General features: G+C 52.1%; 1 protein-coding gene across 1 annotated transcript in view; it reads right to left on the minus strand.

The window, feature by feature from the left end:
* Positions 1-12,314, minus strand: part of GRIN2C (glutamate ionotropic receptor NMDA type subunit 2C) — a 46,753-nt gene that overhangs the window by 21,822 nt on the left and 12,617 nt on the right. Inside the window, exons 2-5 of the mRNA XM_054047492.1 lie at positions 11,088-11,511; positions 4,496-5,088; positions 2,466-2,580; positions 264-475 (exon numbers count right to left, since the gene is read on the minus strand). Of these exons, the coding sequence (XP_053903467.1) occupies positions 264-475; positions 2,466-2,580; positions 4,496-5,088; positions 11,088-11,495 (1,328 nt within the window). The 5' untranslated portion in view covers positions 11,496-11,511. The remainder of the gene's footprint in view (positions 1-263; positions 476-2,465; positions 2,581-4,495; positions 5,089-11,087; positions 11,512-12,314) is intronic.

Here is a 12,314-nt window from a genome sequence, read left to right on the forward strand (position 1 = left end):
CTTGGCACCACATTAAACCCACACCAGCCACATTCCTGTTTGCAAACACTCAGAAAGCACTACCCGAGCAGAAAGCACTATATTATAGTGAGGTTGCTCCTTTCTTGGGCAGGGCTTGGAACACCTGACGTTCCCTTCTACCAGCCTTGTGAGAAGCAGAGCACGGGCATGTCTAACCCTGCTCCAGCACACCTGGGGCAGCTGAAGATGAGGGCTGCAGCACGGCACGGCACCTCCAGCAGCCCATCTGCCTGCCTGCTTACCTGTCGGTGTAGTTGGTTTGCTTCCGGCAGGGGACGGTGTTGCGCACACAGACGCCAGAGGCCGGGTCCGTGTTCTCCACGATCACAAAGGGCCTCTCTTCAAGGGTGGCCACGGTGAGGTGGCGATTGTCCGACACGGGCTGCAGGAAGGAGCCATAGCGGGGCCACACTGGGTACTTCATGTGGATGATCCCCTTCTCCCATTTCCCCACCTGCCCAAGATCGGAGAACAGCGTTACTGTCCACGCAACAGGGGAAATGCCCGCGACTGCCTGGCAATGGTGAACATGAGGTTATTCCTGGGGAGGAGGGTCAATGCAGGCCCTTGGCTTCCCACAATCACCACCTTCGCAGCACTGCTGTTCAACTAGAGGAAGAGACAGCACGTCGGGGAAGTTACAGGTGGGTCTGGATATCGGGGCAGCCTGGCCCTGAATGGACAGTAGAGCTCTGATAGGCAAACAGCACATAACAAATGACCCATTTTGCCTCTCCCTCTGCCTGTGAACAGATCCAGACCCCCTTGGATCGATCCGCTATTACAAACCAGTCAGCTGCTTTGCTCACCACCTTTGGGGCGGGATGCAGCACGCAGCAACACCACGTCCAATTATCCTGCAGCTTTACTTTAGGAAGGCTGAATGTAATTAGCTACATTCGGTCAGCATCTCAAAGTTAATTCCCCGGCTCTTGCAAAAAGATCTGTGGGATCTTTAGTGATCTCTAGTGGTTCTTTGTTATACAGCTCATGCCAAAGACGGCATGTTCCCCGCCCCAAACCATGCTGGGGCGGTGGCTTAGAGGGAAGAGCATCCCTCCTAAATCACTAAAGCCACTTACTGCAGCCTCTCGGTTTTCTTAAGTTGCTCCATTTCCAGCTCTGACCCTGATCATTCCCTGAGAGCTCACCACACCACCTTGGGCTGGGCTGTCGTCGGGTTTGCCTGAAGGCTGCTTCCTACCTTGGTGCTTTTCACCCTCTCAGAAGAAAGCAGCCTGTCTAAAAGAATATCAGACCCAGGTGCAAACACACTCCTGCGCTTCCAACCCCTGAATGCTGGGAACAGAACTCTCAATACTAATCACATCAAATGCTAGCCTGATTTTAAACACTGCAGTTCAGAGCGAGAATCCCCCAGTATCCCAGCTGGTGGGAAATAAAACTTCAAATAGCAGCAGCAGGACTCGGGGTGGGTCTGGGAGGCCTACAGGGGGAGTTGTCAGTGGTATTTAATGGGAGCAACCAGAGAATGGGGATCTCAGGCTGCAGAAGCATAACTGGGAGTAAGGAGCAGCACCAGGGGGCTCGACGGAGAGAATAGAAGGGGTTATCTAACGGGAGTATGGGGAGTCTCTAAAGGGGTGGTCAAGGTGGCGTAGGAGCCAACCGAGAGTCTGTGGGAGAAGTAAAAGCACATGGAAGCCTCCAAGCAGAGGAGCAGGAGAACATGGGACCTCTAAAGGAGCTAGGGGGCTTGGCGGCTAGTTTGTGGCAGTCTCCAGAGCACATGGTGGAGGGATCCTAAGAAGTGCATATAGGTGTTCCTGGGGATGGGGGTGTTAAGGACACTATGGGTGCCTAAAGAAGATGTTTGGATTGGTTGCCAATGGGAGAGGAGTATAAAAGAGCTTGTCACAGGTCTTAGGGGATCTGGAACCTCGAGGGGGAGAAGCCATCGGGTAAAGAGTCTGGAGATACTGAGGCACTGGAGATGGGTGGGTGTGAGACTGCCCATTGCTAAAGCCCCCCACAGTAAGGGGAGGAGCTGCCACAGGACCCAGGCATGAACTAAATCCACAGGATTAATGAAAAACAGGGATGGGAGTGAAGGTCACAGGGATAAAATCATGGATCCAAAGGGAGACATGGAACAGAGAACCCTGGACAGCGCCCTCTGCTCCTCAAAGGTGTCCAGGGAGGCAGAGGAACCCTGTCTTGAGGCATGACATGAGGAGGGCTCAGAAGTCGTAAAGAGTCTGGAGCAGACAGAGCAGCAAAGTGTGGTACGGTTCCTACGTAACTCTTTAGTAGGATGTTATCTCTGTACAGCAGCCTCTTCTCTCCCCGGCCCCTTCCCATGTTGGTTTTAACCTATAGCACCCAGTGGATGCTGTGCTTTGCAGGGGGAGGTGTTCCTGAGTGGCCACGTCTTAAAAGGGAGGGTGACGACCGTGGGTGCTGGAGGGAAAAGCAGCCCTTACCATCTCCCAGAGCCGATGCCGGTTCAGTGAGATCACCACCATGGTGGGCCTCACCAAGTAGCCACCTTCATTGAAGGAGAAGTCCCTGTGCTCCCACGTCACGTTCAGCAGGTGTCTGTGGGTGGAAACGAGAAGCACTGTAGCCCGGGAAGGTGGGAGCTTCCCAAATAGGGCTAGCAACCTCTCTCCCTCCCACAGACGTCATCACCAGCATGGGCTAACTCAGAGAGCTCAGATTCCAGCCTGGCCTCTCTTCCCATCACTGCCTCTAGGACCATCTGGCAGCCTGGTCTAGCAGACAAGGCCCTAAACTGAGGAAATCTGGATTCTATGCCTGACTCTGCCACTGACTAGCTGAGTCACCTTGGGAGAGTCACTTCACCGCTGCCTGCCTGTGTTTCCCAACCTGTCAAAGAGGGATAATGATCCCCTTTCTTGGCAGCATGCTCTGAGATGTAGGGCCGGAAAGCACTATACAAGTGGCATAGTGGAGCTTTGTTATCCTTTCCTCAGTATGGGCCACAGTTATAAGTCCCAGGTCTAGGGTGCAACAAGGCTTCCCAGACAAAAGCAACCTGAAGGGAAACAAAGGCAAGGAGTCTGCATGGATTGGGATGGCGGGAGACGAGGGAGAGCTCCACCTGACTTACACTTTTACACCGAGCCTATCACCACAGTCCCAAGATACTGGCAGTACATTACGTGACTGATCGACAAGTTAGCCCCCCCAGAGCTTACACCCCACTCCCTCACAGTCCAGGAACCAGAGGGAGGCACAGAGGCAAAGCCAGACAGCGCTCCAGCGATTTAGAGACACACAAAACATAGCTGACATCCCAGGATCTTAAACCCCCCCTTTATTTTCCCTGAGAGTGCGGTCTGCCAACAGGCTAACGAGCTAAACGGACAGAACATTCCAAATCAGTTAACAAGGTGCATGGGGGAGGGGAGCATTGGGCACGCAGCGGCAGCAAGGTCACTGGATTGGCACCATGCCTGCGTGTGCGAGCCGGGTGCTGGCATATTCAGCTGTAGCGCACAAGAGCAGCCTGGTGACTGGTATCACTCACCCTCGGTGTCATTCCTTCAGACAGGCGCCCTTCCCTCTCATCGCACACTCTCTGCCCCTCGGTCTCCTTCCTCCCTTTACCTAGCTCCCTCCCTCCCTCCCCTGCCGCTCGGTGAGTCAGTGACTCTGTGGGACTATATCACCCAAGCAGCACAGGATTTTCCAAACCCAGAGCCAAAGCCCCTTGCTCAATTAGCCAAGGGTCACACTCCAGGAGAGTTAATTAAAAAATGTTGCGCTCAGACAGGTCCTTCAGGCTTTCTAGCCTGGCCCTCCATCTCCTCCTCTTGCCCTTTGTGCCCGCTGCCTCCTGCACTTTCCTTCTGTCTATCGTCCTCCTCCTTTGCTGCACACTCCATGTTGGTGGTGACCACATTGCTGCTTTTGCCCTGAGCGAGCACTTGGAGGAAGAGAGAGAGTTTTCCCTCTAGACCCATCTCTCTAGGGTCTATCTGGCAGTGGGGCGCGATGGGCAAGTCACTGGCCCTCGAGTCTGGACACCTGGGTTCTCTTCCTGGCTCTGACCTTGTCGGTGACCCTGGGCAAGGTAACATTCCCTGCTGTAGGACTTTAAGGGGTATGGGGAAAAGTGAAGGAGACAGAGTTCTCTCACCCCCAGGAAAGGGCGGTCCCGGCAGCTCAGAGCTGAACAGGAAGCACCCCTCTATCAGCCAGGAGGTGGAGCTCAGCATCGTTAAGCTGATCAATTTACTGGGCCCTCAAGCTCTCTGATGGTGATTCCCCCCCCACACAAACACTTTCAGGAGGTCCAGGGGGGGATTTCCCCAACTGGTAGAGTTCAGTATCTCTGAGTGGATACTGCCAACCTACCCCCGCCCAAGGGAGGGTACCTCCAGGCCTCTCTGAGAGCTTTATCCCCTTCTTTCCTGATCCCCACTATGCAGATCGCTAAGTCCCAGCACTGCTGGTGGTTACCCAGGAGCAGCTTTCCCAGGCTGACCTGTAGAAAGTGCTGTTAGCGGTGGTGGTAGGTGGCGTCTTACAGTCCTTGCCCACATCTGGGAGGTACCCGTGGGTCCTGAAGTAGCTCTCAGCCCCCGTGGCTATGATGGCCACGCCGTCCCGAACCTTCTGCCTCAGGCTCATCTTCCAGCTCTCAGTCACCACGCTGATGAGGCCGACGGGGAAAGAGACAGGCGGGATCTCCATGTTCCCCACCGTCAGGCTAGGCACAATCCAGATGTAGCCGGGCCCGACCAAGCCCGCCTGCTCCGCCACCTGGAAGAGGTACACAGCCTCCTCCCGCGAGCAGTACACAATCATCACCTGGGCATCGACCTGCCGTAGCAGCCGCTGGGTTTTGGAGTTGCTCCCATCCTGGGTCATCTCAAAGGTCAGGACGTCCTGGAGTTCCCAACCAAAGTAGCTGGCGTCTGTGAAGGAACGGATAACGTCCACAAAGATGTTGTGCCCTGGATACAGGCTGGTGATGACCGCAAAGGAGCCCCAGTCATATTCCTCCAGGACTTTGAAGATCACCTGGATCTGCTGCTCAATGGAGACTCCCAGCTGCAGGAAGGCAGAGCCGGGCTCCTGGAAGAGAAAGCCACCCGCCATAGAGAAAATGGATTAGCAACTGGTTAAGTGCAAAGAGCCCCAGGGTGCCAGTCTTCTCACCTTTCCTCTCTTAGAAACCTTCACAGGCTGAAGAGGTCACCACCAATCCAGCATCCCAGCTCCCAGCCCTATGACTGGCATAGACAGACTGCCCAGTCTTGTGCTCACAGTTCAGGGCTAAGAGTCAGGAAACCGGGTCTGTCCCCACCTCTGTCATTGGCTTATTGGGTGACCTCAGATAAATTACTTCATCCTGCTGTGTCTCAATTCTTCCCCACCCCCACACTGTACAATGAGGATAAAAACCAGCTACATAACTTCCAGGGCTGGTAAGAGGATGAATTAATTAATGTTTGTAAAAGTGCTATCGAAATGCCGAGGATTATTATTGCTGCTATTTGCAGTCCGGCATCAAACACTTATCTGCTATTCCAAGTCAAGTATTTTCCATTCCCAACCCTCCCTTCCCTGCCCCCATTTCTTATTCCTGTGGTTCTTCAAATTGCTTCACTCTGCCGAGCAAGGGAGGACCCCACAGACCACTGGTGGCCTACAAATGATAGTTTGAGTCTTATCCCATATCTGCTCAGCCCCGTCTTTATATACCTTTCCCTGGGATCATATCTTCCATGGTTTATCACTCATCTCCCCTCCTGATTCTGGATGTTGAATATCTGCTTCCCAATCCAACAGGATCAGGGATCTCCAACTTTCACAATTCCAATTCTCAATTATATTTCATGCCTCGTTTTGTACATTCTGAGCCCTTCCATTTTCAGCCCTGTATCTCCCAGACTGCCCATTCCAAAAACCTACATTTTATTTATGATCCCATAGGCCTTAAAGTTTGTCAGTATGAAGAGATATTCTCAGCAGTGCCAGGAGGTGGTGGAAACCCCATTGCTTGGGATATATAAAATTAGCCAGTTTAGGATTTCCCCCTATAATATAGTCACTGATGCTTTATCCTGTCTGAGAGGGATGGGCTAGATGACAGAAAAGGCCTTTTTTATTCTTAGTTTCTCTGACTAACTCTTCCTTTGACCAAAATTCATCCTCAATTTAATTTTTCTGCAACTTCAGAAGAGACCAACATTTTGCTTTACAATTATGAAAAAATGAAACATTTGGAGTAAAAAAATCTGCCTGGTGAATTAATGCCATTAAACTTCATTTACACCTGTCCAATACCCACATTACCTTTTCAAGAATCCCACTGGCTGGCTCCCTCTCTCCCACACCACCCCAACCATCTGTCCCCCTCATTAGCAAATCTTAATTGATCTGATTCCATCTTAAATGGTTTATCAAATGGAATTTGCAGAAGGTCACAGAGAAGGCAGTGGGATTTTTTGATGCAAACTGCCATAATCTCCATTGAATTGTTTTTCCAGGGAAACGTTGATCAGTCCCCCTGGAGATGAATTCCCAGGTAAACTCAGAGTTGTCAGGTAGATACTTTGTCTTGGGGGAGACTACCCTGGATTTGAGAAGCCTGTTGTAGAGGAGTTTGCAACCAAGAGACATACAGCTCCAAGGAGGAAACGGAGGACATCCCTGTAAATTAATGAGAACCCTAGCACTGCTCCAAGGAGGAAACGGAGGACATCCCTGCAAATGAATGAGAACCCTAGCACTGCTGCAGGAATTAAACCCTCTGTAAAATATATAAAGAGAATCCACTAGAAGGAGATGGGAGGAAGCAGAGAAAGTGCTGCAGCCCTCCGGGTCCAGAGCACAGCAAGTTCAAGGCCCATTTGTAATCATTTGGAGCTTGATTCTGATACCCTTAATCATGAGTAGTATCTTACACTCTAGCAGTCCTATCAAACTCAATGGTTAATGATTTTGTGGGCATAAATTTGCACCACAATGTACTGCAGGTGCAAGTTACACACACAAAGCTTTCTGATGGCACCCATAAGTCAGGTAGCTACACATGCAAACAGGGTCATTTGGTCCTGGTACAAAATTTCAGGCAGTATGATCTGCAGGCACAAATCTGCACCCACAGAAATGGAAAACAGGCTAAGGCCCTTTTGAACATCAGGCCCAAAAAGAGATTCCAAACTGCTAAAAAAAAATACATGTGAAGGGTTAGAATAGATCAAGACCAGCTCTAGGGTTCTGTGTTTCCCACTTAGTACAATGCATTTCTAGGGGGGAAATCCTGCAAACTCTCCATGCACAGAACTCTAACTGAAGTCAAAGAGAAGTCCACTCGCAGAGGGCTAGCAGGATCAGGGCCTGGTTTTGCACAGAGATGACGTTCACACAAACTGCATCCCAACACGCCTTCCAGACTTACATGGGTATGATAAACATGAGCAGAGGGGAGCTCAGAGGTGCAGCCGGCAGAGAAAGGGGTTTCACCGGGGAGTTGTGAAATCAGTTGAAGATCAGACGAGGCAGAGAGATGCAAGGAGGCTGTTTGACATGGAAGGACCCTTGAAGGAGACTATTGCACCAAGAGCGGCCAGATTGCATGCAGTGGAGCAGAGAGGCTGGTGCTATGAAGAGTGGAGGGAAGAGAGGTGATAGTAGGGTGAACAGATGTCCCGATTTTATAGGGACAGTCCTGATATTTGGGGCTTTTTCTTATATAGGTGCCAATTACCCCCCACCCTATCCCGATTTTTCACATTTACTATCTGGTCACCCTAGGAGATAGAGATAAGGTACAGGAGACTGTTTGGAGCAGGGCCATGGAAGGTTTGGAAATTGGGTCCATGACGAAGAGGATTAGATGGGACTCCATTCATACGCTGTCAGTACAGCTCCTTAAAACCAAATGTCAGCGTTAGGGGACCTACACATCCCTGTCCGAAGAGCTGAGCCCCTCCTTCTGCAACACCCCATGTCCTGGCTGCATGAGTAACAGAGCCAGTGCTGAGAACTGGACTGGGTTGTCTTTTGTCCCAAATAAAAACACAGCTATATCGTCGTGATCTCCCACACTAAAAACAGCCTGGGGGGCATTCTTCCTATGTGCCCTAACCCCCCTCCCCCAAACCTATTCTCCGCCTCTAAGGCCCTGCATCATAGTGCCACTTCCTCCAGTCAGGGGTTCTGGCCGCTCTTTGCTGCCTCTCCTGAGTTAGCTTGTAGATCTCTCCCAGATGGAGCTGGGCATGTTAATACCAAACTTCAAGCTCACTGTGGCTGGTGAAGGGGCTCAAGATCTGGATTTTAGACATTGCTTCTGGGCAGGCCAGGCTAGGACCCATAATGTACAGTGTTTCCCATAAAGAAGCACTTGGGCACAGTCTCTTCTCAAGCTCTTCCTCCTCCCTCAACTCTTCGATGGGACGATGATGTATTTTTTATTGGCTCTTAAAGATTTGCTGATTACATAAACTGCCCGTGAGAACCTGGCATCAAACTTCCACAAACAAACATGATCGCATTTGCAGTGAACCAGGCTCAGGGAAATCTTTACACATTTCCCTGCAAGCAGATGACAGTAACAGCGTCTGACACCCAGCGATGGGCAAACAAGCTAAAAATAATTACCCAGCATGCAGTCCACCTGTAAGAAATCGCAGCGCCCTGCAGCAGCCTAGGCAATGCATGTTCAGCCAGCTTGGGCTGGTGATTTAAGACACAACCGCTGCTGGCATGAAACATGGGGCTGGATTCCATCCTCACCAGCCTGAGCTGAATCCCAATGGGCCTGGCGGGGACACCATCTGTCTTGGGAGCCTTTGTGTGGACTGTGGTGACTTAGGACCACATCCTGCGAGGTGCTGGGCACCTTTAACTCCCACTGGAGTCAGCAGTGTGTGCTCAGCACTTGCAGGACCAGGATCTTGGCAGGAGAGCTTCAGGGACCAGTCCCTGGGACTGTCCTGCCCTCCCCTGGCTCCCCAGGGCGCAGAGATACACCAGCAGGGTCAAGGGATGGCTGTGTTTTCACTCAGCTCCACTCAGCACCTTCCATTTCCCATCTCCTACCAGCTTGTGTGTCACTCAGAACCTCGGTTCCCTCTCCCCAGCTCTTCTCCTTACACCTCCAATGAACTCTGCCTTCTCAGCACACTCCCCTAACCACACATAACACACGATGTGTATCCCTCTTGGGCCCTCTCCACATAGCCTATGTCTACACTGCTGCTGGAGCTGTAGCGCCCAGTCGTGTGGACATACACACACAAGCTCTGATCAAGCTAGCCAAAAGTAGCGGCATGGCCACACCTGCACAGGTGGTGGCTCGGACTCGTCACCTGGAGACATGCATAGGGTCTCAGGACTGTGCTCAGGCAGCTCGATCAGAAATAGCACATAGACCTCTACCTGAGCAAGGAGTTACATCTCCTAGCTGCAGTGTAGATGTACCCATAGACGATACGACACACCCAAAGAGGATACCAGCCTACTACTGCTGCCAGCTAATTGAGTTCCTCCTTTAGTTCAGGTGAGGGAGATTCATGTTTTAGTGCTGAAGTTCCCAGATTTAAACCCTGTTGACACCCATGGCAGGCCAAGGGGGTGTCATTACTTATACAAAACCCGAAAGAGGGGACTGTAGGGCCTGATCCTGAGACACTTCTGTGGGGCTCAGTGACCATTTCTCAGCACCAGTGTCCTAAAGGAAAGCTGCACTAGTTCAGTGGAGCCCCCTCACTCGGTGTGGGCAGGGTTGGCCCCGACTTCCCCACTTTGAGTGAGAGGAGTTTCATCTGCTACTATCGCCAGGCTCCAAGCTTGCCTTGCTGGGCCTACTTTGTCTGCACTGCGTGAGTTACATTCCGAGAGGCCGCCACATACACAGCCACTGAAGGAGTTCTCAGAACCGTGTTTAACAAACCCCTCCAATGTCCTCACAGTCTCTGTTGCGGTGGTGTCCAGCACATCCCTCGGCCCATGCCGCTTCCTGCAGCCCCCATGGGCCTGGAATAGCGAACCGCAGCCAGTGGGAGCTGCGATCGGCCGAACCTGCGGACGCTGCAGGTAAACAAACCATCCCGGCTCGCCAGCGGATTTCCCTGACAGGCCGCGTACCAAAGGTTGCCGATCCCTGCCCTAGATTGTGAGCTAATCGGAGCCAGGACCATTCTTTCTGAATGTTTGAAGAGCACCTTGCTCATAGAGGGCACTACCAGAAACTGATAATAATAATAGATCTTCTCTTACAATCACCATGACACTCTCCTGCTTCCCCATGCATTCAAACTCTGGTCTGCATTTCTTGTGTCTTAAAATACATAAGAACGGCCATACTGGGTCAGACCACAGGTCCATCTAGCCTACAATCCTGTTTTCCGACAGTGGCCAATTCCAGGTGCCCCAGAGGGAATGAACAGAACAGATAATCATCAAGTGATCCACCCCAAGTCACCCATTCCCAGCTTCTGGCAAATAGAATTTAGGGACACCATCCCTCTATCATCCTGGCTAATAGCCTTTAGTGGCCCTATCCTCCTTGAACTTATCTAGTTCTTTTTTTGAACTACACCTCTACCCCGATATAACGCTGTCCTCGGGAGCCAAACAATCTTACCGCGTTATAGGTGAAACCGCGTTATATCGAACTTGCTTTGATCTGCCGGAGTGCACAGCCCCCTCCCCCCGGGGCACTGCTTTACCGCTTTATATCCGAATTTGTATTATATCGGGTCGCGTTATATCGGGGTAGAGGCGTATGTTATAGTCTTGGCCTTCACAACATCCTCTGGCAAAGAGTTCCCCATCACCAGATAGCTCCTTGCCTATTGAGCATTGCAGACACTTTAGACAACATTGTAGTGATTTGTTCTTTCCTGAAAATAAAATGATTGGAAATTTATATACGCACATCAGGGCCAGATCCCCAGCTGATGTCAACTGACACAGATTGGTTGACTTCTATGGAGCGGTGCTTGTTTACACCAGCTGGGGATTTGGGCCTATATAGTTAGAGGATTTCATGAGTCTCCCTAATTCCCCCTCCTCCTCCCGCTCACCGTATCCAGAAATAACCAACAAAGAGATTTCACCTTGGGGGTCAGGACCACGGCAGAGCCCCCGCTGATGCTGATGATGGGGACTTGGGTCTGGGAGGATATGAAGTCCAGGATCTGTGCCACAGCCTCTGTGCCGATGTTGTCCTCAAAGACGATGCCGTGGATCTTGGTGCTGGCGAGGATGTTGCAGATCTGGGTCAGGAGGGTGCTGGGGTTGGTGTCGTTCACAATCACCGTGACCGGGTGGATCTCCAGAGGTAAGTCCAGGAAGCTCTGGTGAGTCAGACGGCTGCGGATGTGGAGAGGGTATGAGGAGCCCCCGAATACCACGGCCACGTTTACCACTGGCTCCCCAGGGCTTGGCAGCAGGAGATCCATTATGACAGCTGAACAGCCCAGCACCATGGACAGTACCAGAGTGTGCGTCAGAGCTCTGCCCATGTCCACCACCGAGTCCCTGAAACCCAAAGCAAACAGAAACCAGGGTGGGAATGGGCAACAGACAGACCTGAATGCGGAGGGGGTGGGAGGCCCGGAGAGGGAGCAGGGAGAAAGAACAAGAACTTAGCAGGAGAGGGGCTTAGAGCCTGGTAACAGGGAGAGAGGGGCCTGCCAGCAGAAGCCCTGGCAAGAGGGCTAGGAACACGGCTAGCACCTGGGATCCTGTGCTCCATGAGTTACCCACACTCCTGCAGGCCAGCTCTCCTCCGCACATCAGCCCCACGCTCAGCCTTCGAGGGGCAGCTCCAAGCTCAGGAAGTTCTGGATTCTTCTGTTCAGAAATGTCAAAGCCAGGGGCCTGGACTTGGCTTGAAGCATTCCTGGCTGTGGGGCACTTTTCTTGAGCTGACCCACGGGGCGTCCATCTCGCGGCTCTGACGAGCGCTCGGAGGAGATGAAAGGCTGAAGCCCCATGCATTGGGCTGAGTGTATCCTCAGCAGGGAGGTTTCCAGCCCCTCCCTGCTTGGCATGCTCTGCACCCCGCACGCCAAAGCCAAGCAGAGACTCAGCAAGTCAGTCACACCGCACTCCTTCAAATGCCCCTCTTTGGGCACCATCCAGCCATAGGGGGTGGAAGCAGCTCCTGAGAAAGCCTGTCAGCCCAGCTCCTGGGGTTGGGAAAGGGTGTCACTCAAGGCCAACAACCGATGCCTTCCCATCAACGGTGGGTCAATGCCCTCCCACACACTGGCTGAAGTCAATAGGACGGGTGCATGCAGAATGTATGGGATGATCAGATCCCTGATATTCAATGACCC

This window comes from Malaclemys terrapin, chromosome 13, assembly GCF_027887155.1.
Source record: "Malaclemys terrapin pileata isolate rMalTer1 chromosome 13, rMalTer1.hap1, whole genome shotgun sequence".
NCBI lineage: Eukaryota > Metazoa > Chordata > Testudines > Emydidae > Malaclemys > Malaclemys terrapin.